The sequence below is a fragment of the Agrilus planipennis genome, unplaced genomic scaffold, assembly GCF_000699045.2.
Source record: "Agrilus planipennis isolate EAB-ADULT unplaced genomic scaffold, Apla_2.0 scaffold240, whole genome shotgun sequence".
In the NCBI taxonomy this organism is placed as follows: domain Eukaryota; kingdom Metazoa; phylum Arthropoda; class Insecta; order Coleoptera; family Buprestidae; genus Agrilus; species Agrilus planipennis.
In genome coordinates this window covers 390,873-418,661 of record NW_020439153.1, presented here as the reverse complement: position 1 = coordinate 418,661, position 27,789 = coordinate 390,873, and the positions used below count along the sequence as shown (strand labels likewise).

The 27,789-nt window shown below is 36.2% G+C and overlaps 2 protein-coding genes across 2 annotated transcripts in view; both read left to right on the top strand.

Annotated features, from left to right (window-relative positions):
- Positions 1–946: 946 nt before the first annotated feature.
- LOC108739727 lies at positions 947–24,092 on the top strand. Its single transcript, XM_025977873.1, has 15 exons — positions 947–1,265; positions 2,393–2,550; positions 2,824–3,013; positions 4,793–5,083; positions 5,592–5,695; positions 6,230–6,345; positions 6,404–6,490; positions 6,653–7,322; positions 8,700–9,063; positions 10,621–12,079; positions 13,302–13,873; positions 15,768–16,123; positions 17,031–18,812; positions 19,950–21,724; positions 23,690–24,092. The coding sequence occupies exons 1-15, from the start codon at positions 1,029–1,031 to the stop codon at positions 24,070–24,072; spliced, it is 8,544 nt and encodes a 2,847-aa protein (XP_025833658.1). The 5' UTR covers positions 947–1,028; the 3' UTR covers positions 24,073–24,092.
- Positions 24,093–27,007: 2,915 nt separating this feature from the next.
- Positions 27,008–27,789, top strand: part of LOC108739728 (alpha-methyldopa hypersensitive protein) — a 3,564-nt gene continuing 2,782 nt past the window's right edge. Inside the window, exon 1 of the mRNA XM_025977865.1 lies at positions 27,008–27,469. Within this exon, the coding sequence (XP_025833650.1) occupies positions 27,390–27,469 (80 nt within the window). The 5' untranslated portion in view covers positions 27,008–27,389. The remainder of the gene's footprint in view (positions 27,470–27,789) is intronic.

Genomic DNA, 27,789 nt, shown 5'->3' with positions numbered 1-27,789 from the left:
CTAGACAAAAATTTTCAGTCTCTCTCCAGTCTCTCAAAGTCTTTCAGCGTCTCTCACAGTCTCTCAGTTATTGCCTAGGTGTTTTTATGGATCTCTCACAGTCTCTGTATGAGAGACTCGAACTATAAAATTGTTAATTCAGAGATTCGAGTCTCTCACAGAGAGACTGAATGAATAAAACTGAAAAATCTGTCGTAGAAAGACTGGGATCTCTGAAATATGTTGAACTTTTAACCATGTCTATTGAGATACCACTTATTGAGAGATTCGAATCTCTCGTTCAGAGATTCGAATCTCTCGTTCAGAGATTCGAATCTCTCGTTCAGAGATTCGAGTCTCTCGTTCAGAGACTGGATACGAAATGAGTATCTCTATGAGCGACTAGAGTCTCTCGTTCAGAGACGCTAAACAGTTTTTTTGACAGTGTCTCTCGGCGACACCAGAGAGACTCGATAAGAGACGGACACTCGAGTCTCTCATTCAGAGACTCTGAGAGACTGAACATTTTTATCTCGGGATGCACAAGCGTTAATGCCCTAAATACATGTCAAAGATCATTAAAAGTACAATAATTTGATGGATTCGTTCTTAAGTAATCAGTATAAAACTAAAGTCTTTAACTTTCTAGCTTAAACATATAATAAAATTTCTATCCCTCGGGATTTTTTTGGATAAAAGCACCCCATGTCCTTTTTTGTATCCATAAAAATGTATGCACAAAATTTCATGATGGTCATTTGAGTAGTGTAAAACTGTAATAAGCAACCAAAGTCTACATCTCTACCCATTGAGGGAAGCATTTTTTTTACAATCCCACTCCCGTATCCGCTTTCGTGCCGCAGGATAAAGGAAAGCTACCCGGATAATGCAGTTTTTCTTCTAAAATTTCGAGAAATAGTAGCTGAGTTTTGTCGTAGCTGGCAATGACTTTGACAAAAACACTTTTTTTTTTTCTAGTTGTGGCATTTGCTTGCATTGAAGATACTTTTAATTGTTATATTCTCGTGGTTATTGTTTTTGTAGCAAAAATGATAAGATCAAGTTTGTTGTCCACAATGCAGTCGACAGACGTAATACGAATAATGGAGAAAAAACGCAATTACGCAATTCATACTGTCAATCTACAGCATGACAACGTTAAAGTATCCCCTCCGTTTATTGAGTTTGTGGATACTTCAGAAGGAAACGTATATGAAAAGACAGTTACAATTGTTAATTGTGGATATGTCAATGCGTTTATTAGAATAGGCAGTCCAAAATCATTTGTAAGTTTTTCATCATCATAGGGTCGTCACTCCTAAGACTACTAGAACACGCACCTCTACCCCTTCCGAACCTGAGCCAATCTTCGCACTTCCCTAAATCTAGTATGTCCCACATCCTTAACTATTTACCCTAGACAAAAATTTTCAGACTCTCTCCAGTCTCTCAGTCTTTCACAGTCCCTTAGTTATTGCCTAGGTACGATAAAATTGTTAATTCAGAGATTCGAGTCTTTCACAGAGAGACTGAAGGAATAAAACTGAAAAATTGAGAGACTCGAGTCTCTCGTAGAAAGACTGGAATCTCTGAAATGTGTTGAACTTAGAAAATTTTAACCATGTCTATCGAGCCACCTCTTATTGAGAGATTCGCGTCTCTCGTCCAGAGACTGGATACGAAATGAGGATNCGAGTGGTTTTGAACATTTAAATGAGGAACGAATGGTTGTACAATCTCTTGTTGTTTATGATAATTAGTTTTTACTTAGCAACCTGTTTTTTTTTTACTTGTTATCCAGAAATTCCAATAATGCATTACAAAAAACGAGAGTCTAGATCAGTTATCACAGCATATGATTTGCCATTGCTTTAGAACAATCTCCGTTGTTGGACGCCGTTCTTTTACCGTGGTTTAATCTGACTTGTCAACTCCCGTTTCGCCAACCTCCCTTCATCATCATCATACGGTCGTCAGTTCTAAGACTGGTTGGACACGCACCTCCACTTTTTCCTATCATGAGCTAATCTTTGCATTTCCTTAAAACTAGAACAACCCATATCCTTAACTATTTGCGAACAGTAATCTAATCTGGGTCTAACTCTACCCCTTCTAACTCCCGTTTCTGCCTCTAATATGTCTCTAACCTTCATGCTTGAGAAGGTGTTCTACTAACCTATCTCACCAGTTTCTTATTGACTTTCACAGAGTTCTCTGTTGTCCTATTCTTTCTAATACCTCTTCAATTGTAACCTTCTCTATCCCCGGTATCCTCATCATTCGCCTGTAACACCACATTTCAAACGCTTCTAAACCTTTTCTTTCACAAGTGATTTTTATTTTGTTAAAAACGGTCGGACCCTGCGTTATTCTTTGTTAATTAAAAAACCGTAGGATTGTTTCGCTTTTCCAGGCATTTCACATCGATCCCATAAAACGTACAGTAATGCTCTCTCCAGGTTTATCAATAAAAAAGAAGGTGACGTATCATTATTCAAAAGCGACACATTTACCTTATGCAGAGGTCCCAATTTACATTAACGACGTGGTTTACATGTATCCACTACTCATGTAAGTCTTTTGAGATTTTATACTACAAATGTAACTTATATATTTTAAAAATTTTTGAACGAAAACTTTGATAAGATTGGAGTACCCACAATAAAAATAAGATAGTGTATAAACTTTTACTGTATTTAGTACGTAAATACTTTAATGAAATACGATATTTTATATCATTCCTGATCGATAAAAGTTGAATAAAATCAATTTTGGGGACGCCTAATATGTTATCCTGTTAGCGTGTATATAATCACTGGTATATATTGTCAATTAATTTTTAAGTACATCTTCGGACGTGAATATTGAAGCTACTCCACATGATGTAGATTTCGGCGATCTAAATGTCAGATGTGTATCAAACGCCCAGATCATTACATTACGCAATCTCTGCGGAAGAACTGTTAGATTTATTGCAGACGTTTACTCATGTCACAACACGCTGGACATAGAACCTTCAAGAGGAGTACTGAAGGTATCAAAAATAAAAGGGTATCATACAGACGAAGGGTTGTGATTCAAATATAGTTGGGGGACGTTCAAAATTGGCACAGTCCGCAATGAAATTGTAGCATTTACTTTTTTCTTTTAACTTACTAACTAGACTAAAACGGTTGTTAACAGAACGGCTACCTTTACACCCTTTACACACGGCAGACGTTGTAGGGAATATCGTAAACATAGAAAAGAGATGCCAAGGTACAATTTGCAGCGGACAGTAATAAATAAGACGGAATAACATTACACCGATTGATGTGTAACAAAAAGAGATGGGAACAAGAAGAATTTGAGTATGTTGCCGGATATTAAAGATAGTTCCACATTCTCAGGAATTTAGGAAAGTAAAGATGAATGTTTAAAGGTGTAATTCCAACCAGGCAGTTATAAGACCCTGATTTTTTGCGTACGTAAGCAGCCTCTCCCTGGACAAAAAATTTCAGTCTCTCTGCAGTCTCTCAGAGTCTTTCAGCGTCTCTGAGAGCGTCTCTCACAGTCTCTCAGTTATTGCCTAAATGTTTTTATGGATCTCTCACAGTCTCTGTATGAGAGACTCGAACGATAAAATTGTTAATTCAGAGATTCGAGTCTCTCACAGAGAGACTGAATGAATAAAACTACAAAATTGAGAGCCTCGAGTCTCTCGTAGAAAAACTGGGATCTCTGAAATATGTTGAACTTGAAAATTTTAACCATGTCTATCGAGACACCACATATTGAGAGATTCGAGTCTCTCGTTTAGAGATTCGAGTCTCTCGTTCAGAGACTGGATACGAAACGAGGATCTCTCTATGAGCGACTCGTGTCTCCCGTTCAGAGACGCTAAACACTTTTTTTGACAGTCTCTCTCTGCGAAACTCGATGAGAGACGGAGACTCGAGTCTCGCTATCAGAGACTCTGAGAGACTGAACATTTTTATCTCGGGCTATTCAGCTATCACTTTTCACTTTGTCTGTAGGTACTACTCATGAAGCATTTGCTAGCTTAACAAGGACGTGTTCAAAACCCAGAAAAATGATTACAGTCTCATGTGGAAACAAGAAAGAAGNCTCGAACGATAAAATTGTTAATTCAGAGATTCGAGTCTCTCACAGAGAGACTGAATGAATAAAACTACAAAATTGAGAGCTTCGAGTCTCTCGTAGAAAGACTGGGATCTCTGAAATGTGTTGAACTTAGAAAATTTTAACCATGTCTATCGAGACACCACTTGTTGAGAGATTCGAGTCTCTCGTTCAGAGACTGGATACGAAACGAGGATCTCTCTATGAGCGACTCGAGTCTCTCGTTCAGAGACGCTAAACATTTTTTTTGACAGTCTCTCGACAGTCTCTCTCTGCGAAACTAAAGAGACTCGATGAGAGACGGAGACTCGAGTCTCGCTATCGGAGACTCTGAGAGACTGAACATTTTTATCTCGGGCTATTCAGCTATCACTTTTCACTTTGTCTGTAGGTACTACTCATGAATCATTTGCTAGCTTAACAAGGACGTGTTCAAAACCCAGAAAAATGATTACAGTCTCATGTGGAAACAAGAAAGAAGATACGTCCACTCTCACAGATAATTTATTGCGGACTTTGCCAATTGTGATCGTTCCAACTATAGATACGTATGTTAGTAGAGTTTTCCACAAATGCAAATAGTTTAAATTGAATATACTCAGCAATAGTTGAATTATAGAAGTTTCTAGGGAAGTGGGTTACAGAAAACACTTACCTATTTCTAACATTTTGACTGCAATGTTCGTTACAGCCTAAAGGAGAAATGCCACTTTCATTGCAAATTATGGTAGATCAGTTGGGTCCTTATAGTACCCAGTTTTGGATAAAATGTGCTAATTCAATATCTGTAAAAGTTTCGGCAAATATTATTCAACCGCGTTTCGAGATACTTCATCCCATTCCTGCTAACGAGCGAACAATGTTCTTAAATTTTGGAAAAACGTATTTCGGAGCAACAGTTTGCAAAACGGTGATTATACGAAATTATAATGCTTCTAAAACAATATTCTGTACAGCAGTGAAACAGTCGGGAGAACAAATGGTTAGTAAAATTTAATAAACACAAAACATAAAGTATACTTTGTATAATGTCATCAAGTACCTAAATGTTAAGACATTTTAATTTCTATAAATAAAAGGAAATACTTGAACTGGACAATCTTTAGATCAAAAGGTGCAGATTCAACCGAAATCACTTAGATCAAATGTGATTCCTTACCTACTGTTTCTACCGGATTTTATTACTTTTCGGGATATTAAAGTTAAAATGTAATTATTAATAATGCATTAATCATGTCAAAGTTTTGTCATAGGATTGCATTCATTACGTAATCGAAACTGCACTTGATTATTTTAGGTTTATGAATAAGATTAACAAACATTGTAACTTATTTATTTACGCAGAAAGTATTCCTGTTTATAGTAAAATGACATTTACCTGTAACTTGGTATATGGAGTCATATTTTATCGAGGTGATTTGGGTTAAATCTTCACCTACTGAGTTCAAGTTTTTCCAGTCTAAATATTTCACGTATTGTATATACGACAGGTGCTTCGTGAAGCTATTAACACAATCCCTGATATGAACGCCTTTCGCTGCTTTCCCACAGGAGGACAATTTTATCCAATGGAGACTAAAACAATAACTGTATCGTAAGCAATTAATTATGTGTTCTAAATAAATTTTTTACCTAACAGTAGCTTAAAGTATTAACAATTTAAAAATAATCAGATCAATCTCGAAAAGACTGAGAAGTTACATTAACGTTTTGTCTTTGGTTAATAGACTCCTCAGCACAAATTGATGATTGATGATTAGTTATAAATTGGTTCATAAAATTAGAATATTTTAAAATTGACGAAATATAATTCAGGGCATCAAATTTCTTTGGGCGAATTAATAAATTATGTTCACTTGTTTACAATTTTGGAACTTACGAGTTATGGACAATCAAGAAATTATAATTAAGTTCCCATTTGAAACAAATAGAAATCAGGTGATGAAAATTTTTCACCTTTGAGCAATATGACTACATAAGGGAAGTTAATCCCTGTGTGTGGACAAGGCAAAATAACAAAAACAAAGTCATTATTAAACTACTAATCTTTAAGGAATATAATGACCCAAATGTCAAGGAGATTTCTAAACGAAATATTTGCTTTATAATCAGGACTTGGTACTTTTAGATTTACCCCAACAAAACCAATTAACACAGGCAATCGATATGTTGTTAAGGAATACTTTCAATGGTTTAAGTTCGTCGAATTGTATTTCCAAGAAGCGCGTGTATTCGAGATTATCGGTATGGCTTTCCCCAATTACTACAAAGATATGAGAATTAGTAATATTAAAAATTGTAGACAGTGATTTGGAAGCTAAAAAAGAATCCTCCGAGCTGAGATATGCCAGCCCAGGTTACATGTCGTCATCAACATTACTAGATGCAGGTAAAATTGTCTACTATTGTTAAAACCACAAAAATATGTAGACCGTAATTTTGTTAATGGAAAGGGAAACAATTTAAACTGAATTCTGAAAAAAATCATCCTGAGACCTTGAAAAATTAACAAACCATTAATGTAAAATACAAAAGTTTATGTTATTTTAAGGGCGTATGTTAAGAGAAGGTTCTGATGACTCCGAATCACAAACTGAAACAAGACTGGTTTTCGGAAGGGATGATAATTACGTAGTGACACTCCTATATGCAGTAGCGTTCGTTCCCGATGTTAGTTTAGTTCCATCAGAACTGTTAGTAAAAGACATGTACTTAATGGATGTTGTAACAAGGGTAATAAGTATGAAAAATAACAATCAGCACATTTCGATCTACTTCGAGTATAAACCAACTGCCTATGTTCAAGTAAAACCTTCCGATGGTTGCATCAAACCTCTAAGTCAGTTGGATCTTCTGGTCAATATTACAGCCTCTGCACCGGGAAAAAAGAAAACTAAAATAATATTTGACCTTTTGTACCCAAACCTGCCAAGTATCGAAACAAAAGGAATGCAAATCGTCGGACAAATCGAGGCGAACATTCAGCTAGAATCGACCACGATATCGAAAAAGCCCGTACCCAAAATTAATCACGGTATCACACCCGTTATTACCCATGAAGTGGGCTTTCTTCCCGAAGAAGTTTCATTCGATACCAATATACCTATACCGAAACCGATCGTTGTTGATAGAATAAAAAGTGTTGACAAATTAAGTGACATAATAGCATTCCCAAACGACATGCCCAAGTCACTGAGACCGAGACGGAATATCACAAAAAGGTAAGATTTACTCAGACTGGAATAAAGTCTTTATCATCATAACGTCGTCAGTCCTAAAAGTCTGATTGTGCACCTCTACTCTCTCCAATCCTGAGCTAATCTTCGCTAAAAATAGAACATTTCATAACCCGAACTATTAGTGTACAGTAATCTAATCTAGGTCTACCTGTTTCTATGTGTAATCTATATCTATGTCTCCAACTATCTCTTCATATCTGAGAAGATGCTTGTTTTTGTTAAGAACGATTCGGGCCTCGCAATCTTCTTTTATATCTCTACCGTCTCTCCTACTCCTGTAATACAGTATCCGGACAAAAATAGAGAGGTCTAATCTTATCTCTAGAGATCTCTGAGAATAAGTCTTCTGGATAAGTTTATTACATATTATTTTAGATCTTATGTTGATGATGATGATGATGATGATGATTTATTAAATACGATGGCGGTTCAATAAGTACCCGTGTTTGAAGACAGAGGACGTTTCTTAGGGAAATTGGTGTTGTCATCGTGTGCTCCAAAACGGATTTTAAGACTGATTTGGATTTGGCAGCCATTCGACTGAGACGTGTTTAATTATTTTCGCTAAGATGGAAAAAGAGCAGTATCGTTCGGTAACTCGCTTTTTGTTTTTGGATGGGAAAAAATGCGAGGAGATGAAAACATAGTTGGATACTGTTTATGGAGACATTTCGCCATCTACGACCACAGTTAGATATTGCTTCAACGAATTTAAACGTGGGCAAAGATCCGTTTTTGATAGGAGCGATCAGGAAGCCTGGCAAACGTTGTTACCGAGGAAATCATTTTACGGATTTTTTAGGAAAAGGAATAACGATCACTGAACAATACTACAGTGAGTTATTGGACCGCTTCGACAAAAAATTGAAGGAGACACGGACGCATTTGACGAAAAAGAAGTTGCATTTTCAACACGATAACGCAGCGGCACATTCATCAGGAGTTGTTGCCGCCAAGATGCATGAATTACGTTATGAATTTGCTGCCGCACATCCTGTACTTACTCGATTTGACTTCCTGCGAATTCATCTTGTTCCCTACCATGAAGAAATGACTCGCCAGAAAGACATTTAGCTCAAACGAGGAAGTCATCGCCGAGACAGGGGGGATTTTGGAGAGTTCGACAAATCTTATTTTTTGGAGGGTTAAAAAAAATGGCAGGATCGTTGGGAGAAGTGTATCTTTCTAAAAGGGGACTATGTTGAAAAATAAAAAAACAAATTTTAAAAAAGGAGGTGTCTTCATTTCTAACAGGGGTACTTATTGAACCGCCCTCGTACTATATCCTTGTAGCTTTAACTAGATGGTTACGATATTATTGATTATAATCGATATTTATTAATCTATCTACATCTAAAGGTGTACCACAATTTTCGCCAAGATTCCTCGAGCAATAGCCACCTGGGACGAATACGATGTACCCGATGCACAAAAGTATACATTAGAACTTAGCAGGGCCTATTTTGACATTTACTTTGAGCGCAAGAGGGAAATAAGAGATGCGAAACTTAGAGAAGCTGCAATACAAAGAAAAATGAAATATGAACTAGAAAATTACACTATCACTGATAAGAATCATCTTCTACTCTTGAATATGCCGGAAGAAAATTGTCCGACGTTTAGAGAATTAAAGGAGAAACCTATCTGCATGAGTAGTTTGCCAATGAGCCCTGAGGCACTTTTTAATTTTAAAGTGTACCCTTCTAGTATTATATTAAAAAGGGTAAGTAATTTTGATATACGCATAAATTAAAGGACAAATTAATTGGCCTTTATGAAATTAATCGTAAGGCAAAGAACAGACCAATCCACCTGCTGTCTTTAAGACAACGGTTTATATATGCAGAAGGCAGAATTGGTTAATATTCTGTTGGAATTGTCTACAGCGTGCTGATGATATTCAGTGAGATCAAAACCATGATCCACGTTTGACAATTTCGGCGGAATACTCAACAGCCTGTTTTTTTTTTTAATTTTTAGTGACGATTATCTAGATAAGTCATTGTTTAGGAGTCGTCCATAAAATACGTCACTCATTATTTCACCTTTTCGAACCACTCCTCTGTCTTAATCAGAAGATAGTTCACCCCCGCCCTATAAACGATTCCTTATTATTAAATATAGCGATAAGAATGGCATTCCACCGCAATGAAAAGCTTAAGAACTGCTAAGTTAAGAAAAACATTAAAATTAAACTGATGAACTACAAACGTCACATTTCTCTAGACATCCTCCTCCCTTTGTCGTATCCCTCCCTTATTTGCGAACGTATTTTATGAACAACCCCCTAACGAAATAATTATTGCATTTTGGCACATATATTTGTGAATATATTCAAACATCTATTTATGAAATATAATTACAGTAGAATTGGCTTATAATGACATCGAAGGGAAAATGACAAACACGTCATACTAAGCGAGCATAGTCTTAGAAAATAAAAAACTTTCTATTTTGGTTAGTTATTTGGTTTAATAATGATAAAAAAACTACAAAGTGTATATATTGATTAACAAAAAAAGAAAAAGAACAGTGAATTTTAATATCAGTATACATAAGGGTCAGAAAAATGAGCTAAAATGTTATTATTAATCATTTGGATCACTATAGCCGAATATGATTTCTTGAGAATCAGTCATAATAAACGATATATCATTTTAAACGGAGTCATTATATGCAAACTTGCTTATAGAGAATTTAATATAAAAACCAAACTCAACACTGCAATTACTTCATAATAAGCGGTTGGCCAGTATAGGCAGAGTTATAATAAACGAATTCCGCTCTACAGTTCTAGGAAATGGATCTTCAGGGACATATTGCAACCCATTTTTTGATACGATAACATCATATTTTCAACAAGAGTAACGTAATTGCCAGCCTTTTTATTTTCCAAGAAAATTATTCCAAGCAATTTTTTCAATTTCTGTTAGTGTTGTCAAAATGTTCGGGTTTTAGAATATTTNAGAGGTTGGGATCTCTGAAATATGATACACTTACAACATTTTAACCACGTCTATCGAGACACCACTTATTGAGAGATTGAAATCTCTCGTTCAGATTCGAGTCTCTCGTTCAGAGACTGGTTGTGAAATGAGGATCTCTCTATGAGCGACTCGAGTCTCTCGTTCAGAGACGCTAAACAGTTTTTTTGACAGTCTTTCGACAGTCTCTCTCAGCGACACCAGAAAGACTTGATGAGAGACGGAGACTCGAGTCTCGCTTTCAGAGACTCTGAACATTTTTATCTCGGGCGATTATATGGTAATTTTTAAAACAGGTGCTGATTGATAGCTCAGTAGCAGAAAAAGTTACACTTCAAAATCTCAATGATTTCAACGTGGCCATCACTATTAGTTTCTCAAAACCTTTAATAGAAATATCTGACGGAAATAATGCAATTCTGAAAGCACATTCGTCGAAAGAAATCGAGCTACTGTTCACTGCCCCTTCAAAACCCGGATTGGTATTTGTGCAGATAGAAATTATTGCAAACGGAAGCCATTTCACCGAGATCGCCTTCAACGCCCACATTGTCGACACAATGGTAGAACTAAATCCAACTGATATCATCTTCGAGAATGTCGAAGACTACAAGGTGGTCACTGTCACAAACATCGTATTTGGCAACATAGTCTTTAAATGGAAACTGAATTCCGATTGTTTTCGAATAGTACCAATGGCCGGTGTCATCCCACCGCATCGCAATTTAAAGTGTGCAATTTACAAGAAAAAATGCGAAAACGTCTGCATCGACACCGAAGCGGAACTAAATTTTTTTTACTCCGGGATATACAGGACTATTTCCTTGTTAGTGAGATACACCCCATTCAACGTATTTTTGCTGAGCAACCGCCTGAGCGTTCCGAACGTTCCGTTGAACACAAAATTGAAACGGTCAGTAATTTTAAGGAACGCGGACATGTGCTGTGTGACATTTTCAATTAGCGGTCATCAGCATATACCTGGTTTGACGGTCACCCCAGAAAACGGAATGTTGGAAAGGAAGTGCGATCAATTGATCGATATAATTTTCCATTTCACCACTACGCTCCGACTCGACTGTACCTTGGTCATATCCGTTGGAAAAATGTTGGAATTAAACTTGAAAATAGATGCAACTGTGGTGTATCCGTTCTATTACATACAACCAGACGCTCTACATCTCAAAAAGGTCACATGTTTCTCCACCCACAGCATGTCCTTCAATATCGTAAACAAGTGTAGTTGTAGAAGCAAGTTTCGCATACCTCTCCATGAAGTCCCTGAATACGCGATTAAAGAAAAGAATGACTACAGCAGCAAAACCCTTTTTAATGACGGATTTTTTCTTAATCCGGGAGAAACAAAAAGGCTTTGCTTATTTTTCACTCCCAGAACCACTAACACACTCAAGTTTTATTTGCCGGTTGTTGTGAACGACATCGTGGGACCACCAGTGGTCAATGTTTCAGAGAATTTCATGTATTTTGTTGAAAATAATCGAACTTTGTACGAAAACATATATGAAGTCGATTTAGACCCAAATGACTACAAGTTGCAAACAATGACGATTTCAAGTACCGTTACCAATATCGATTTGAACTTTTCGAAAATTAAATTTGCTTTCGAAATTAATCAGTATAAACATGAGCTGCCTGAAAAGCAAAGCCTTATTATCACTAATGTGGGTGATGAGGAAAATGAATTCTGCATAAGAATTGATGATATTAAAGAAAGCATTTCCATTTTGCACTCAGGTATGTACGAATATATTTATGGCTAATTAATTTAAACTTTAACTAGCACACAAATAGAATTTTAATTTTATTTTTGAAACTTTTTGAACACACTGAGTTCTTACAACAATTCTTAAAAGTAATGTCATAAAAATACAGACCACTTCGAATTATTTTATTCGATTAAGCTAACGTGCCTATCACGTTGAGGTTGGCTACGCCGGGATTCGTTTTCATCAAGTAGATATCCACACAGGTGGACCTTGTTGGAGCATACGTAATCCTAAAATGTAGCATCGTGCTACAGATGGCGTTTACTGCGCCATTTGTAGTATTTTCTAAAACGTACTGTTAAGACAGCAGGTAAAAGTTGGTCTGTGTTCTGTCGGAGCTGCCTGCGACACGCTGATGAGATCCAAAAAGATCAAAATCGCGATCCGCGTCTGGCAGTTTCGACAGAATACAGACCACTTCGAATTATTTTATTCGATTAAGCTAACGTGCCTATCACGTTGAGGTTGGCTACGCCGGGATTCGTTTTCAGCAAGTAGATATCCACACAAGTGGACCTTGTTGGAGCATACGTAATCCTAAAATGTAGCATCGTGCTACAGATGGCGTTTACTGCGCCATTTGTAGTATTTTCTAAAACGTACTGTTAAGACAGCAGGTAAAAGTTGGTCTGTGTTCTGTCGGAGCTGCCTGCGACACGCTGATGAGATCCAAAAAGATCAAAATCGCGATCCGCGTCTGGCAGTTTCGACAGAATACAGACTACTTCGAATTATTTTAATGTCTTAAAGTTTAGCATACTTGTAATCTCACATATTGTTAGTTTTTTAGTTTAAACAGGAAATTTGCGTAGTATTATTTCATGAAAATATTCTTACCTAATTGTTGTGAACTATAATATAATTATTAAACCATTTAAAAGGGAAGTAAAAGAAAACGGTTCCTAAAATTCCATAGGCAAAGGTGATTTTTATAAGTATCAAACAAATACTACACCAATCATCTGATATTAACATGACTGTCCTTCATTTTTGTTATTTTTAAACGTAAGCAAGTCTTTGCAATTATATAACGAAGATAGATCCCAAACAAATTTGTTGGGTACCCAAAAATATGTTTAACTGAACCTCGGACACGTTTTTCTTGAGTTAATTGTATTTACTGACATCAAAGAAAGCTTTATCTTCTAAACTCATTCAAAAAATAATCTTAATTTCCATCTTTACATTAGTAGATGACGGAATGTTTGAAGATTTTGATAATTCTGTTTCCGCCAAGTTGAACGTGGGTGAGGAGGCCATATTAGATATTGTTTGCCATACTGTACCTGAAATTGGTAAAACCTTACACGCTCCGGTTTTTGTAAGGCACTACTCAAATGGACCCCTGTTTACCTATCTCTCCTTTGAAATAATTTACAAACCAGCCACAATTAGCTTCCAGGAAGAGATCGTGTTCTTTCCACCAGTTCCCCCATGTTGTGGAGTCGGAAAAACCATAACTGTCGAACTTGCTGATCATTCAGTTGATTGTCATTTCACAGCTGAAACTGAGCTGAACGATTTAATTATAACAGTTGGAGGTAGAAAAAGAACTTATCAGAATAGAGAAACCGTGCCCCTGAAACTGTTCGTGTACTTCAGAGGAAATGGTATAGTTGACACCGATGTAAACCTTGCATGTTCTTGCGGTTCTTCGCAAAAAATTGGCGTGAAAGGCTGTGCGGAAAATTGCCTCTTTACAATACATGGCTTCTTGAAAGTATTTGACGAACATAATTACCAAAATATTGTAAGCAACGAGGTAAAACAAGTAATTTACATATTCATGACATAATTACCTACAATTTAACACAATACACTCTATTTGGATGCTAAAGTAAGCAATGTTTAGAAGACTGAAAACAAAGGTCTAACTATTCCAAAAGTGAGACACTTTGAATTTTTGTAGTGTTACTTCAGCGAATTAGTGCTATTTGCGAACATGTCAATTGCGAACAAATGAGATTTAGTGCCACTTGCGAACAGCAATAAGTAGCCTTGGGTTGACCTAGAAATTAAAGTTTCATTTGCGAACAGGCAGTTTCATCTCTTCGGAGTATATCTTTGGTATATAGATACATCTTCCTCCCGTGCTCGTTTTTTTGCCGAAAACAATCCTTTCTTTACTTCAATAAGAGCCATATCCGGCTTACAAGCATGTGGTGTGACTGACATTACTTCATCACACTTGCTCTTTAACATTCCTTTGCACTGTTGTTTTTTCTTTTGTATACATAACCAAGTGATAACCATCGTAGACCAAGGAAGACTTTCCTTTCGCTGTTTCGATAATTTCAATTTTCGAAAAATGTAACGTTAAGCCGTTAAGGTAACAAATCTTGACTTCACTTCTTAAAATCGCAAGGATTAATGTTATATATTTTGAAAAACCNCACTCTCACAGATAATTTATTGCGGACTTTGCCAATTGTGATCGTTCCAACTATAGATACGTATGTTAGTAGAGTTTTCCACAAATGCAAATAGTTTAAATTGAATATACTCAGCAATAGTTGAATTATAGAAGTTTCTAGGGAAGTGGGTTACAGAAAACACTTACCTATTTCTAACATTTTGACTGCAATGTTCGTTACAGCCTAAAGGAGAAATGCCACTTTCATTGCAAATTATGGTAGATCAGTTGGGTCCTTATAGTACCCAGTTTTGGATAAAATGTGCTAATTCAATATCTGTAAAAGTTTCGGCAAATATTATTCAACCGCGTTTCGAGATACTCCATCCCATTCCTGCTAACGAGCGAACAATGTTCTTAAATTTTGGAAAAACGTATTTCGGAGCAACAGTTTGCAAAACGGTGATTATACGAAATTATAATGCTTCTAAAACAATATTCTGTACAGCAGTGAAACAGTCGGGAGAACAAATGGTTAGTAAAATTTAATAAACACAAAACATAAAGTATACTTTGTATAATGTCATCAAGTACCTAAATGTTAAGACATTTTAATTTCTATAAATAAAAGGAAATACTTGAACTGGACAATCTTGAGATCAAAAGGTGCAGATTCAACCGAAATAAATAAAATGTAGTTGTTCGCAAATGGACCTATAATTATTAAGAGCACCTGGATCTTAATACGAGTGTTCGCAAATAACACCAAAATGTGGTTGTTCGCATCTGAAACGTTCGCAAGTAAGACGACACCACTTCAGCGTATTGGTGAATTAATTTGAGATTATCTATAGTGGGTAAAATTAATTCACTAATGCACTATTTCAAGAGTTTGGAGAAATTTATAACAGAATTCTCTTCGAAAACTGTTTTTTTGAAAAAATTGAAACAAATTAGACCATCACATGTCCTGATCTTGGTTTTACGTACTCCCTATTATAATTATGTATTTATGGCATCTTCTTACTAATACTAATTAGTCTGTTATAATATTATTAAAAATTTTTTGACCACCTGCTACAAAATTTGACGATTTTTCAACGGATTAAGCAGGAAAAACTTTCCTTCTTAAGTATTCTAAGTACGCCACTTATATTAATTAATCGATTATCATTAGCCAAGTACAGAGTACACTTTGCTTTGAACAAATTAAATTCCTTTTACATGAACCCAATCACATCATTATAGTAACGATCAAAGCGTGATAGCGTTTCAAGTTCTTTTATTACTCTTAACTTTTCAGGATTGCGAAGACATGGAAAATGCATTTCCGTATTGCGTGTATTCGGGAAAACGTCTCAATATTTCGAATTACACGTGTCCGTTTTTTCCGAATTCTGAATGTTCATCTAATAGATATTACATTCATATGAAGAGGACGTTGGAAACGATGGAATATGTTGTGTTCAGTCAAGTCTTTAATAACGATAAATTTCTAAAGATACCCGAAGGATTTTCGACAATGCCAGCTGAGCGTAAAGGCAAAGATAAAAATGAAAAAGACAAAAAGAATGAACGAAAAACATATTTGTACTATGAACAGTTTCTTATAAAGTTACTAGGAGACAAGATTACTTCTATCATTTGGTGTGGCAGAAAGTAAGAATGTCTTCTATTCATTTGTTTATATAAATGTCCAAATCTAATAACAAGAAGGAAGATTAAAATGTGTAGCGCCACCTATTTGGACTGATCAACAAATATCATCAAAGATAGATAGATAGATAGATTTGTGTGTTGTTGTGTGTGTGTGTGTGTGTGTGTGTGTGTGTGTGTGCGTGTGTGTTTGTGTGTGTGTATGTGTAGGTGTGTGTGTGTTTGTGTGTGTGTGTAAGTATATGTTGTGCTCGTTCTTTCTTCTTCTGTCTTTTCCTTTTTATGTGTCAATGTTGTGCTCTTCGTTTTTTCCCATCTCCTTTTCCTTCAATTTCCCTATCCATATTATAGTCCACATTCTTTCATGAGTTCCTGGGCCCGTTATCTTCTATATCTAACTTTCCTGCTCTTTTCCCGTAGGCTCACATTTTTCTAGGACATGTTGTAGTGTTTCCTCCTTTTTCTAACATATTCTGCGTAGAGTTTCCTTTTCTTATTAGCTTTCTTTTTTTATCATAACCCGATTCTTGCATACATCTCTAGTTCGTTCCTTCGTTTATGTCCCTTTTTCAAGTATTCCGGTTTATCGATTGGGTTGATTTCTTTGTATTCCTTCGCGTATTTCGATAAATTTAGTTTTTCCTCTAGTTTTTGTCTGTCTTGTTCTTCTTCAGTTTTCTCTGCTTCTGCCTATATGTCGTTGTCATTTTCCATAAGTTGATTATAGTAGCCAGGTGACCATTTCTTTTCAAGAAACTAATCTGGCAAGATCTAAAACAATCAGCTCCAAATAATCTTTAAAGATCACATTTAAAAGATTAACTCGAATTAATTCACATACGCATCCGTTCTAGATACGTATTGATACTAGATATATATAACAGTATAATATACAGTATTGTTGTTGTAGGTTTACATTACCTGCGGACGACATCCAACGAGTAATAAAAGTTTGCGAAAGTTACTCAAAAGCGCTTGCTTTCTTTAAATCAAAGGGTGCCACACTTCCCTACGTACATCCGGAATATTTATTATCTTATGACGATTATTTGATATTGGTCAATCAGATTGCACCGCAAAGGAAAGATATCCGTTTAGAACTTACAAAACCATACAAAGAAAAAGACTTTTATTTACGAAGTCAGCAGTGCTGGTTGGACCTAATTCTTCAAACATATAAAGTTGTAATACTCTTCCAAATTCAGTCCATGCCTTTCATCCCAAATACTACAGAAAACAATTATTCAGACTCTGGCGTGGAAACTCTGCTTTCTGAAAGATCGGAAGAAGTGAGCGTTGCTCCATACTACGAAACAGATCCCTTGTCGACTGGCAGTACTTCAGATCCTTTTGAAATCCTACAATCACCCGCAGAAAGTCTTCATTGTACGAGCAGCCACTTTGCTACCAAATCCGAATTGGCAATTCTCAGCTGGCTGGAAAGTTCGTATAATGTCCAAATAAAAACGTGGAATGAAAATCTGGAGAACGTACTCGAAGAACGTCAACTGACGAATTTCAACGAGGATTTGGAAGACGGTCTTGTTTTACTGGCTGCAATCTCCCTCTACTGCCCCTTTTTCAACGACAATATGAACGACATCTACTTTTGTCCCGATTCCTTAGAGAACATGCACCATAACGCAATAGTAGTGATGGAATGGCTCAAGCAGCTACACGCCGTTATTACTGTGAGTCCCGAATATATAACGGATACAGAAACGGGAATCTACACGTTAATCCTGTGCGTGTATTTGTTCCAATTTCTGCCATCCATTTACCCACTGAAGACAATAAGTTTAGAAGCTAACATCAACAAATCAGCTAGCAGTACCATTGCTGTGTTCAACAACGACAAGCAGAAGATCATGTACAATGTTACTCTGTTTAAAAACGATTACAACTGCGTCTCGGTCAGTAGCACGGAGTTTGTGGTTCAGCCGAAGAAATCGGTTAAAGTTAAGTTAACATTTAGAGCAAACTTTATCAAAACTGTGAGGGTATTTGTTCTACTGAATGGCGAAAACAGGGGTTACCGTTTTGCCAAGTGCATGTCCTACTGGTTAGAAGGCATCGTCAAGTTTGATCGTTGTACAACAACTGTAAAACTTCCCGTTCCGGTCTACAATTCCGTCGATGTCTCTTTACCCGTTCGGTCACCGTACGCTGTTGAAACGAATTACCGAATCTTTTACACCACAGGTAAAGTGGAAAATTCGAACAGTGTAGAGCTGTTGTCGTGGAAAACTAGAAACGAATTACCTACGCTACCCAGTAGAATTAATTCGCAAATGAGTGAATTAATTTGCGATCAGAAAGGCGTCGGAATTCTGCAATTCCGGGCGTACTGCTTCAGCGAAATCGGACGGATGTATCTCATATTTTTTACGAATGTTCAAGTTGGAGACTTCTGCATAGAACTGAAGATCGTGCCGAACACCGAAGAGTTATCCCATACTGTTATCCCAATCGAAATGGACGAGGTGATGTTCTCGAAAACGGTTGCCGCAAAGTGCACCTGTGGAACGCGCGGATCAGATACTAATAATGTAGTAACGAAAGCGAAAACATGTCCTAAAATAATAAATATACAGATTCCTTGCCTCAACGATGACTTATGGACAGGAGTTGGTAAGCTGTTTAGTTGTGCAGTAGAAGGCCTCGAACAATGGAGCAAAGATTACGGTAAGATGTTAAGGAAACATTGGGAGCACCCAGTGTTCAGATTTACACCATTTTTTTACGTTATATATCATTTATAAGTCACTTCCATGATCGCGAGCGAATAATTTTGAAATTCGGAAAAGATTGTTAAATTGTTTGGAGCGCGGTGCTGTACGGGTGTGAAACGTGGACGGTGGGCGCGGCGGAAAAAAAGAAGGTTAGAAGCGTTTGAAATATGGTGTTATAGGCGAATGATGAGGATACCGTGGATAGAGAAGGTTAGAAATGAATAGATATTAGAAAGAGTAGGACAACAACGATAGGTTGGTAGGACACCTCCTCAGGCGTGAAGCTCTAGTCAGGGACATATTCGAGGAAAACACGGGTTAAGAGGAGTAGAGGTGGACCTAGATTTGATTACTGTTCGCGAATAGTTAAAGATGTGGATGTTCTAGTTTTAGGGAAATGCGAAGATTATCTCAGGATAGAAACGAGTGGAGATACATGTCCAACCAGTCTTAGGACTGCCTGAGATAAAAATGTTCAGTCTCTCACAGTCTCTGAAAGCGAGATTCGAGTCTCCGTCTCTCATCGAGTCTCTCTGGTGTCGCTGAGAGACTTTCGAGAAACTGTCAAAAAAAACTTTTTAGCGTCTCTAAACGAGAGACTCGAATCGCTCATAAAGAGATCCTCATTTCGTATCAATCTCTGAACAAGAGACTGGAATCTTTCAATGGTTAAAATTTTCTAAGTTCAACATATTTCAGAGATCCCAGTCTTTCTACGAGAGACTCAAGTCTCTCAGTTTTTCAGTTTTATTGATTCAGTCTCTCTGTGAAAGGCTCGAATCTCTGAATTAATAATTTTATCGTTCGAGTCTCTCATGCAGAGACTGTGAGAGATCTAGACAACACCTAGACAATTAATTCACATACGCATCCGTTCTAGATACGTATTGATACTAGATATATATAACAGTATAATATACAGTATTCTTGTTGTAGGTTTACATTACCTGCGGACGACATCCAACGAGTAATAAAAGTTTGCGAAAGTTACTCAAAAGCGCTTGCTTTCTTTAAATCAAAGGNCATACGCATCCGTTCTAGATACGTATTGATACTAGATATATATAACAGTATAATATACAGTATTGTTGTTGTAGGTTTACATTACCTGCGGACGACATCCAACGAGTAATAAAAGTTTGCGAAAGTTACTCAAAAGCGCTTGCTTTCTTTAAATCAAAGGGTGCCACACTTCCCTACGTACATCCGGAATATTTATTATCTTATGACGATTATTTGATATTGATCAATCAGATTGCACCGCAAAGGAAAGATATCCGTTTAGAACTTACAAAACCATACAAAGAAAAAGACTTTTATTTACGAAGTCAGCAGTGCTGGTTGGACCTAATTCTTCAAACATATAAAGTTGTAATACTCTTCCAAATTCAGTCCATGCCTTTCATCCCAAATACTACAGAAAACAATTATTCAGACTCTGGCGTGGAAACTCTGCTTTCTGAAAGATCGGAAGAAGTGAGCGTTGCTCCATACTACGAAACAGATCCCTTGTCGACTGGCAGTACTTCAGATCCTTTTGAAATCCTACAATCACCCGCAGAAAGTCTTCATTGTACGAGCAGCCACTTTGCTACCAAATCCGAATTGGCAATTCTCAGCTGGCTGGAAAGTTCGTATAATGTCCAAATAAAAACGTGGAATGAAAATCTGGAGAACGTACTCGAAGAACGTCAACTGACGAATTTCAACGAGGATTTGGAAGACGGTCTTGTTTTACTGGCTGCAATCTCCCTCTACTGCCCCTTTTTCAACGACAATATGAACGACATCTACTTTTGTCCCGATTCCTTAGAGAACATGCACCATAACGCAATAGTAGTGATGGAATGGCTCAAGCAGCTACACGCCGTTATTACTGTGAGTCCCGAATATATAACGGATACAGAAACGGGAATCTACACGTTAATCCTGTGCGTGTATTTGTTCCAATTTCTGCCATCCATTTACCCACTGAAGACAATAAGTTTAGAAGCTAACATCAACAAATCAGCTAGCAGTACCATTGCTGTGTTCAACAACGACAAGCAGAAGATCATGTACAATGTTACTCTGTTTAAAAACGATTACAACTGCGTCTCGGTCAGTAGCACGGAGTTTGTGGTTCAGCCGAAGAAATCGGTTAAAGTTAAGTTAACATTTAGAGCAAACTTTATCAAAACTGTGAGGGTATTTGTTCTACTGAATGGCGAAAACAGGGGTTACCGTTTTGCCAAGTGCATGTCCTACTGGTTAGAAGGCATCGTCAAGTTTGATCGTTGTACAACAACTGTAAAACTTCCCGTTCCGGTCTACAATTCCGTCGATGTCTCTTTACCCGTTCGGTCACCGTACGCTGTTGAAACGAATTACCGAATCTTTTACACCACAGGTAAAGTGGAAAATTCGAACAGTGTAGAGCTGTTGTCGTGGAAAACTAGAAACGAATTACCTACGCTACCCAGTAGAATTAATTCGCAAATGAGTGAATTAATTTGCGATCAGAAAGGCGTCGGAATTCTGCAATTCCGGGCGTACTGCTTCAGCGAAATCGGACGGATGTATCTCATATTTTTTACGAATGTTCAAGTTGGAGACTTCTGCATAGAACTGAAGATCGTGCCGAACACCGAAGAGTTATCCCATACTGTTATCCCAATCGAAATGGACGAGGTGATGTTCTCGAAAACGGTTGCCGCAAAGTGCACCTGTGGAACGCGCGGATCAGATACTAATAATGTAGTAACGAAAGCGAAAACATGTCCTAAAATAATAAATATACAGATTCCTTGCCTCAACGATGACTTATGGACAGGAGTTGGTAAGCTGTTTAGTTGTGCAGTAGAAGGCCTCGAACAATGGAGCAAAGATTACGGTAAGATGTTAAGGAAACATTGGGAGCACCCAGTGTTCAGATTTACACCATTTTTTTACGTTATATATCATTTATAAGTCACTTCCATGATCGCGAGCGAATAATTTTGAAATTCGGAAAAGATTGTTAAATTGTTTGGAGCGCGGTGCTGTACGGGTGTGAAACGTGGACGGTGGGCGCGGCGGAAAAAAAGAAGGTTAGAAGCGTTTGAAATATGGTGTTATAGGCGAATGATGAGGATACCGTGGATAGAGAAGGTTAGAAATGAATAGATATTAGAAAGAGTAGGACAACAACGATAGGTTGGTAGGACACCTCCTCAGGCGTGAAGCTCTAGTCAGGGACATATTCGAGGAAAACACGGGTTAAGAGGAGTAGAGGTGGACCTAGATTTGATTACTGTTCGCGAATAGTTAAAGATGTGGATGTTCTAGTTTTAGGGAAATGCGAAGATTATCTCAGGATAGAAACGAGTGGAGATACATGTCCAACCAGTCTTAGGACTGCCTGAGATAAAAATGTTCAGTCTCTCACAGTCTCTGAAAGCGAGATTCGAGTCTCCGTCTCTCATCGAGTCTCTCTGGTGTCGCTGAGAGACTTTCGAGAAACTGTCAAAAAAAACTTTTTAGCGTCTCTAAACGAGAGACTCGAATCGCTCATAAAGAGATCCTCATTTCGTATCAATCTCTGAACAAGAGACTGGAATCTTTCAATGGTTAAAATTTTCTAAGTTCAACATATTTCAGGGATCCCAGTCTTTCTACGAGAGACTCAAGTCTCTCAGTTTTTCAGTTTTATTGATTCAGTCTCTCTGTGAAAGGCTCGAATCTCTGAATTAATAATTTTATCGTTCGAGTCTCTCATGCAGAGACTGTGAGAGATCTAGACAACACCTAGACAATAACTGAGAGACTGTATAAGAGTGTGAAAGACTGAGAGACTGGAGAGAGACTGAAAATTTTTCTCTAGTGAGACGACCTTATGATAATGATATTATTTAATAATTATAAGCAGAAGCGGGTTTAAGGTGAAGTAAATGATGCACTCTGTGTGGGGTCCTCGACTCATGGGGCCCACATTCCAGTTATGTATTTCTTGCAAATTCTAAAATTACGGATTATTTAGGAGTTTTATAGTTTAATTTTTATTTTTTTATGAATTGGGATCCCACAAAAAATTATGCATGAGGTTACGAATGTGCAAGATCCGCCGCTAGGTTCAAGCCAATGTTAATTTGTATAATATACTGAAAAGTGCGGTATAGTAGGGTGTCATAGAATAGCATGTGTTTTTGCGTAATCTAAGGAAATGTTTCCTAATTTTGACTCTTTTTTAACCAATTTTAAAACTTGAGAGCGCAGAATTTCGCTTTTTACAGTGGTTCAAACTGGGCTAATGAGGACTCGCACTCTCCGAGATAAAAATGTTCAATCTCTCAAGGTCTCAAAACTGTTTAGCGTCTCTGAACAAGAGACTCGAATCTCTGAACGAGAGATTCGAATCTCTCAATAAGTGGTGTCTCGATAGACAAGTTCAACATATTTCAAAGATTTAGTCTTTCTACGAGAGACTCGAGTCTTTCAATTTTTCAGTTTTATTTATTCAGTCTCTCTGTGAGAGACTCGAATCTCTGAATTAACAATTCTATCGTTCGAGTCTCTCATACAGAGACTGTGAGAGATCCATAAAAACATTTAGGCAATAACTGAGAGACTGTGAGAGACGCTCTCAGAGATGCTGAAAGACTCTGAGAGACTGAAAATTTTTGTCTAGGGCAAAAAAATGCAAATTGCGCGTCATTTAGAAATTTTATGGTTTATCATTTATAATTTTTTCTTTTTTTGAAAAGTGATTTCCAAGGAAACATGCATCCGCCGCTGATTATAGTTCAAAATCAAAAATATACCTACAATACGTATAGAATATTTCATATCCACATAGACATTTACAGTATTCCTGCTTTAGCTGCTACGTCATACTTGGGATCAAAGTTGGTTTACTTTGCTGTTGACAACGTAAACGAAGAATGCAGAGATGACATCGCCCAGCTTTACAGACAAGGGGTGGAATACAAACTAACTTACAATACATCCACCGTCTCTTTACCAAACACAATTTTCATCGATGGAGTTCGTAAAATACGAGAAAGCGTAGACGTTTCAATGCATATAAACGCGAATAAGTTGAGCAACTTGAAAAACTTCACGATTACCCTAATTTCTGATGACCTATTGGAAAAACGGTACTACGACGTGACGTGGACATTTCCGTCTAATTTCAGAGGCAGTTTGATGGAGACGCAGTCGGACTTGTTGGCGCTCAGTTCTACCAGTTTTGATCAGCAGTAATAACATTTTTATTTAAAATAATTCACGTTTTCTAAGATTATTTTTGTTAATTTATTTTTAATGTTTTTATTTCATTATGTTTTACTTGTGTATTTATATTTTATTTTATTATATACCTAATACAAGAAAGTAATATATATTTATATTTTTTTTAACTTTCTGTTGCGCTGAGAATAAAGAAAAGGTAAGAAGTTTGTGAAATTTGGACGCTAAAAATTCCGTGGTTAAGAAAGGTTATAGAAATGAGGGGAAGAGTAGGAGGACGGAGGAAATTATTGAAGTTAATAGGTTAGTAAGACGAGGTGGGTTGGTAGGACACTTTATCAGGCATAAAGGGTTAGTTAGAGACGTATTAGAAGCAGAAACAAAAACATATTACAAAAGTTCCGGAATAGATTTAGATTAATAGATTACTATTCCCAAATGGTTAGAAGTGCAGGAGTGGAAGTGCGTGTCCAACCGATCCTCGGGATAAAGGCCCCGAGGTAATGACGACGTATTATTTTATATACCAATGCTTCGCAGAATCAATAAAGGAATATGCAAAACTTACAATTCCATTTACTTTAATTATAAAATGAGCATTGGAGTAGGTTTTCAAATCACCTCACTAACCGATATTGTGAAATTATTTTATCTTTTCTGTTTAAGATTCATAAGATCGACTACAACTTTTTAAGAATTTCGTTGAAAAATATATCAAAGAAAAAAGTTAAAACCAATTAATGATAAAATTGATTTAAGTGCATATTTTACTATTTAAAAAGTTCTATTTCAAATTAATTCTGGCATTAATTTACTAATTATAATTTTAATAACAGTACAGCGTGTTGTTTGAATTCTCATTTCAATGAATTACAATCAGGCACAACTGCAAAATTATTCATAGTTTAGAGTTGAATTATAATAAACTATACGACTTTGACGTAAACGAAGAACATTATCGTAGCAATTAATTTGAACCTTGACCAAGACCCATGTAACTCATGCAACTGCAACCTTTGCGTTTATTTCTGTAAAGCTAGTTACATATACAATAAATAGGTACGATAAGAAAATGGTTTATTTATTAATAATATAATGCACTTTCCTATTTAAATTTTAAGGTATTACAATTTACGACATGTAAATAACTTGTATATTGTTTCCTCAAAAAATATAATGTTTTTGATTGACTAGAAGCAAATAAAGATGTTCAAAAAAAATTTAATGCCAGAAGAGCATAAAAGAAAGCGAATCATTGCAAAATTTTTAGATTCGTTTAAACTTAAGGGGCAGTTTTACAACCATCACCAATTAATGATAAAATAAAATTTTGACAATTTAGGTATATCAGATAAAGTTATTTTTGATTAGTTTCATTGGCGTTATTCTAATAATCATAATTCTTTCCTGCAATCAACTAACACAGATTTTTGTTTCGTTTTTTCGTGAAAATTAACTGTACAGTCTTGAATTAGAAATTGAATTGTCATGTTCTGGTACAGATATTTATGACTTTCGCATGTACCGTTTGTACCGATCTCCAGGGGCGGCCTTTGGGGGTGGCGAACAGGGCAACCGCCCGGGGCCTCGCTCTTGCAGGGGCCTCGCACACTCGCGCAACAATCTAATTAGAAAAATATTAGGTAGTANCTTTGACGTAAACGAAGAACATTATCGTAGCAATTAATTTGAACCTTGACCAAGACCCATGTAACTCATGCAACTGCAACCTTTGCGTTTATTTCTGTAAAGCTAGTTACATATACAATAAATAGGTACGATAAGAAAATGGTTTATTTATTAATAATATAATGCACTTTCCTATTTAAATTTTAAGGTATTACAATTTACGACATGTAAATAACTTGTATATTGTTTCCTCAAAAAATATAATGTTTTTGATTGACTGGAAGCAGACAAAGATGTTCAAAAAAATTTAATGCCAGAGAACCATAAAAAAACGGATCATTACAAAATTTTTAGATTCGTTTAAACTTAAGGGCCAGTTTAACAACCATCGCCAATTAATGATAAAATAAAATTTTCACAATTTAGGTATATTAGATAAAGTTATTTTTGATTAGTTTCATTGGCGTTATTCTAATAATCGTAATTCTTTCCTGCAATCAACTAACACAGATTTTTGTTTCGTTTTTTCCTGAAAGTTAACTGTACAATCTTGAATTAGAAATTGAATTGTCATGTTCTGGTACAGATATTTATGACTTTCGCATGTACCGTTTGTACCGATCTCCAGGGGCGGCCTTTGGGGGTGGCGAACAGGGCAACCGCCCGGGGCCTCGCTCTTGCAGGGGCCTCGCACACTCGCGCAACAATCTAATTAGAAAAATATTAGGTAGTAATACCACATGCAACTAATGTTTATTTGAATTTCTTAATAGTTTTAAAAGAAGCCGCAAATTTGCTATCTTTGTTTTTTTTTAATTTTCGATAAACAATTTTAAAACTGTTTTATGAATCACTACATTTTTTAAGTATCATCATTAAAACTAATTCCACAAAGACGAGGGCCTCGCAAAAATGTACCCGCCCGGAACCTTCCAATGACTAAGGCCGTCCCTGCCGATCTCATCTTCAAAAGGTCTCAAGCACGTATTTACGTGTTTATTTGAACACATTAAACCAATCAAATCATTGATAATTCAATTCATGTTTAATAAAACGTTTTTATGCTTAATTCGAGTTCATCCCTACATGATACATCCAAATTTGACAATATGCCCTGAGGAGTAACTTCCTTATAGCAAACACCTTGTACATTGATGTTGCCCAGTGTGCCCTTTTATTTTAAAACCGCAAGAAATAAGGTTATCCAACAAGTTGTCGGTGGATATTGGATTTTCTGCTGATTATCAAAGTATTTAATTGCCACTTGGTTTACAGTACAGTTGTTTTACCTTGACAGTGTTATTTAAATTGTCAATAACGTACTGAGTAGAGAAAAATAATTTAATCGGCGGCGTAACGACGTAAACCAGAATAATTTGTAAGTTCGTTGAAGATTCGTGGTTTTTATCTTTTTAGATACTTAATGTTGTCTGTTACGATTTAATACTGGAGTGAAGGTCTCTTTTTCTTCATTAGAATCAACTCTGAAAGATATCTTGTGCCAAATGAGATATAATTAGATACACATATACAAGTGTATTGTATAAATGAATATTCCTCTCTCTTTTGTAATATATAGAATGGATTGAGTGATCTTTTGTTATTTAATGTTTAATAGTAAATGTGGCAGTTTCTACATTTACATATAAATTCATAGTTCACTGATTGTCTTATTATTAATATTGTGAGTTTTTTTCGTGGATATGGATAGCAAAGAATTTAGAGAATTCGGAAAGGCGATGATCGATTATGTTGCCGATTATATGGATAATATTAGAGACAGGTAACATAACTTTTTTTCAAATTTTTTTTTAATAACAGTAAAGATGCTTTACATTTTTATTGTACAATTGTCAATAGTATTAATTAGTTATATATTATGCACAAACACAGGATTCACAAAAAGTATTTCAATTTATTTTTTCTTTTTAATTTCCCCAATATGCAATCAAAAAACAGTTGTATTTGTAGAAATAATTAGAATTTAAAAAGTATGAAACATTTAAAAATGTTTCATTGCTATTAGCCATTGTATTAAAAATTACAATTCAATATTGATTAATAGAAAAATTTGTTAAATGGTAAATTTGTTCATAAGTAAGA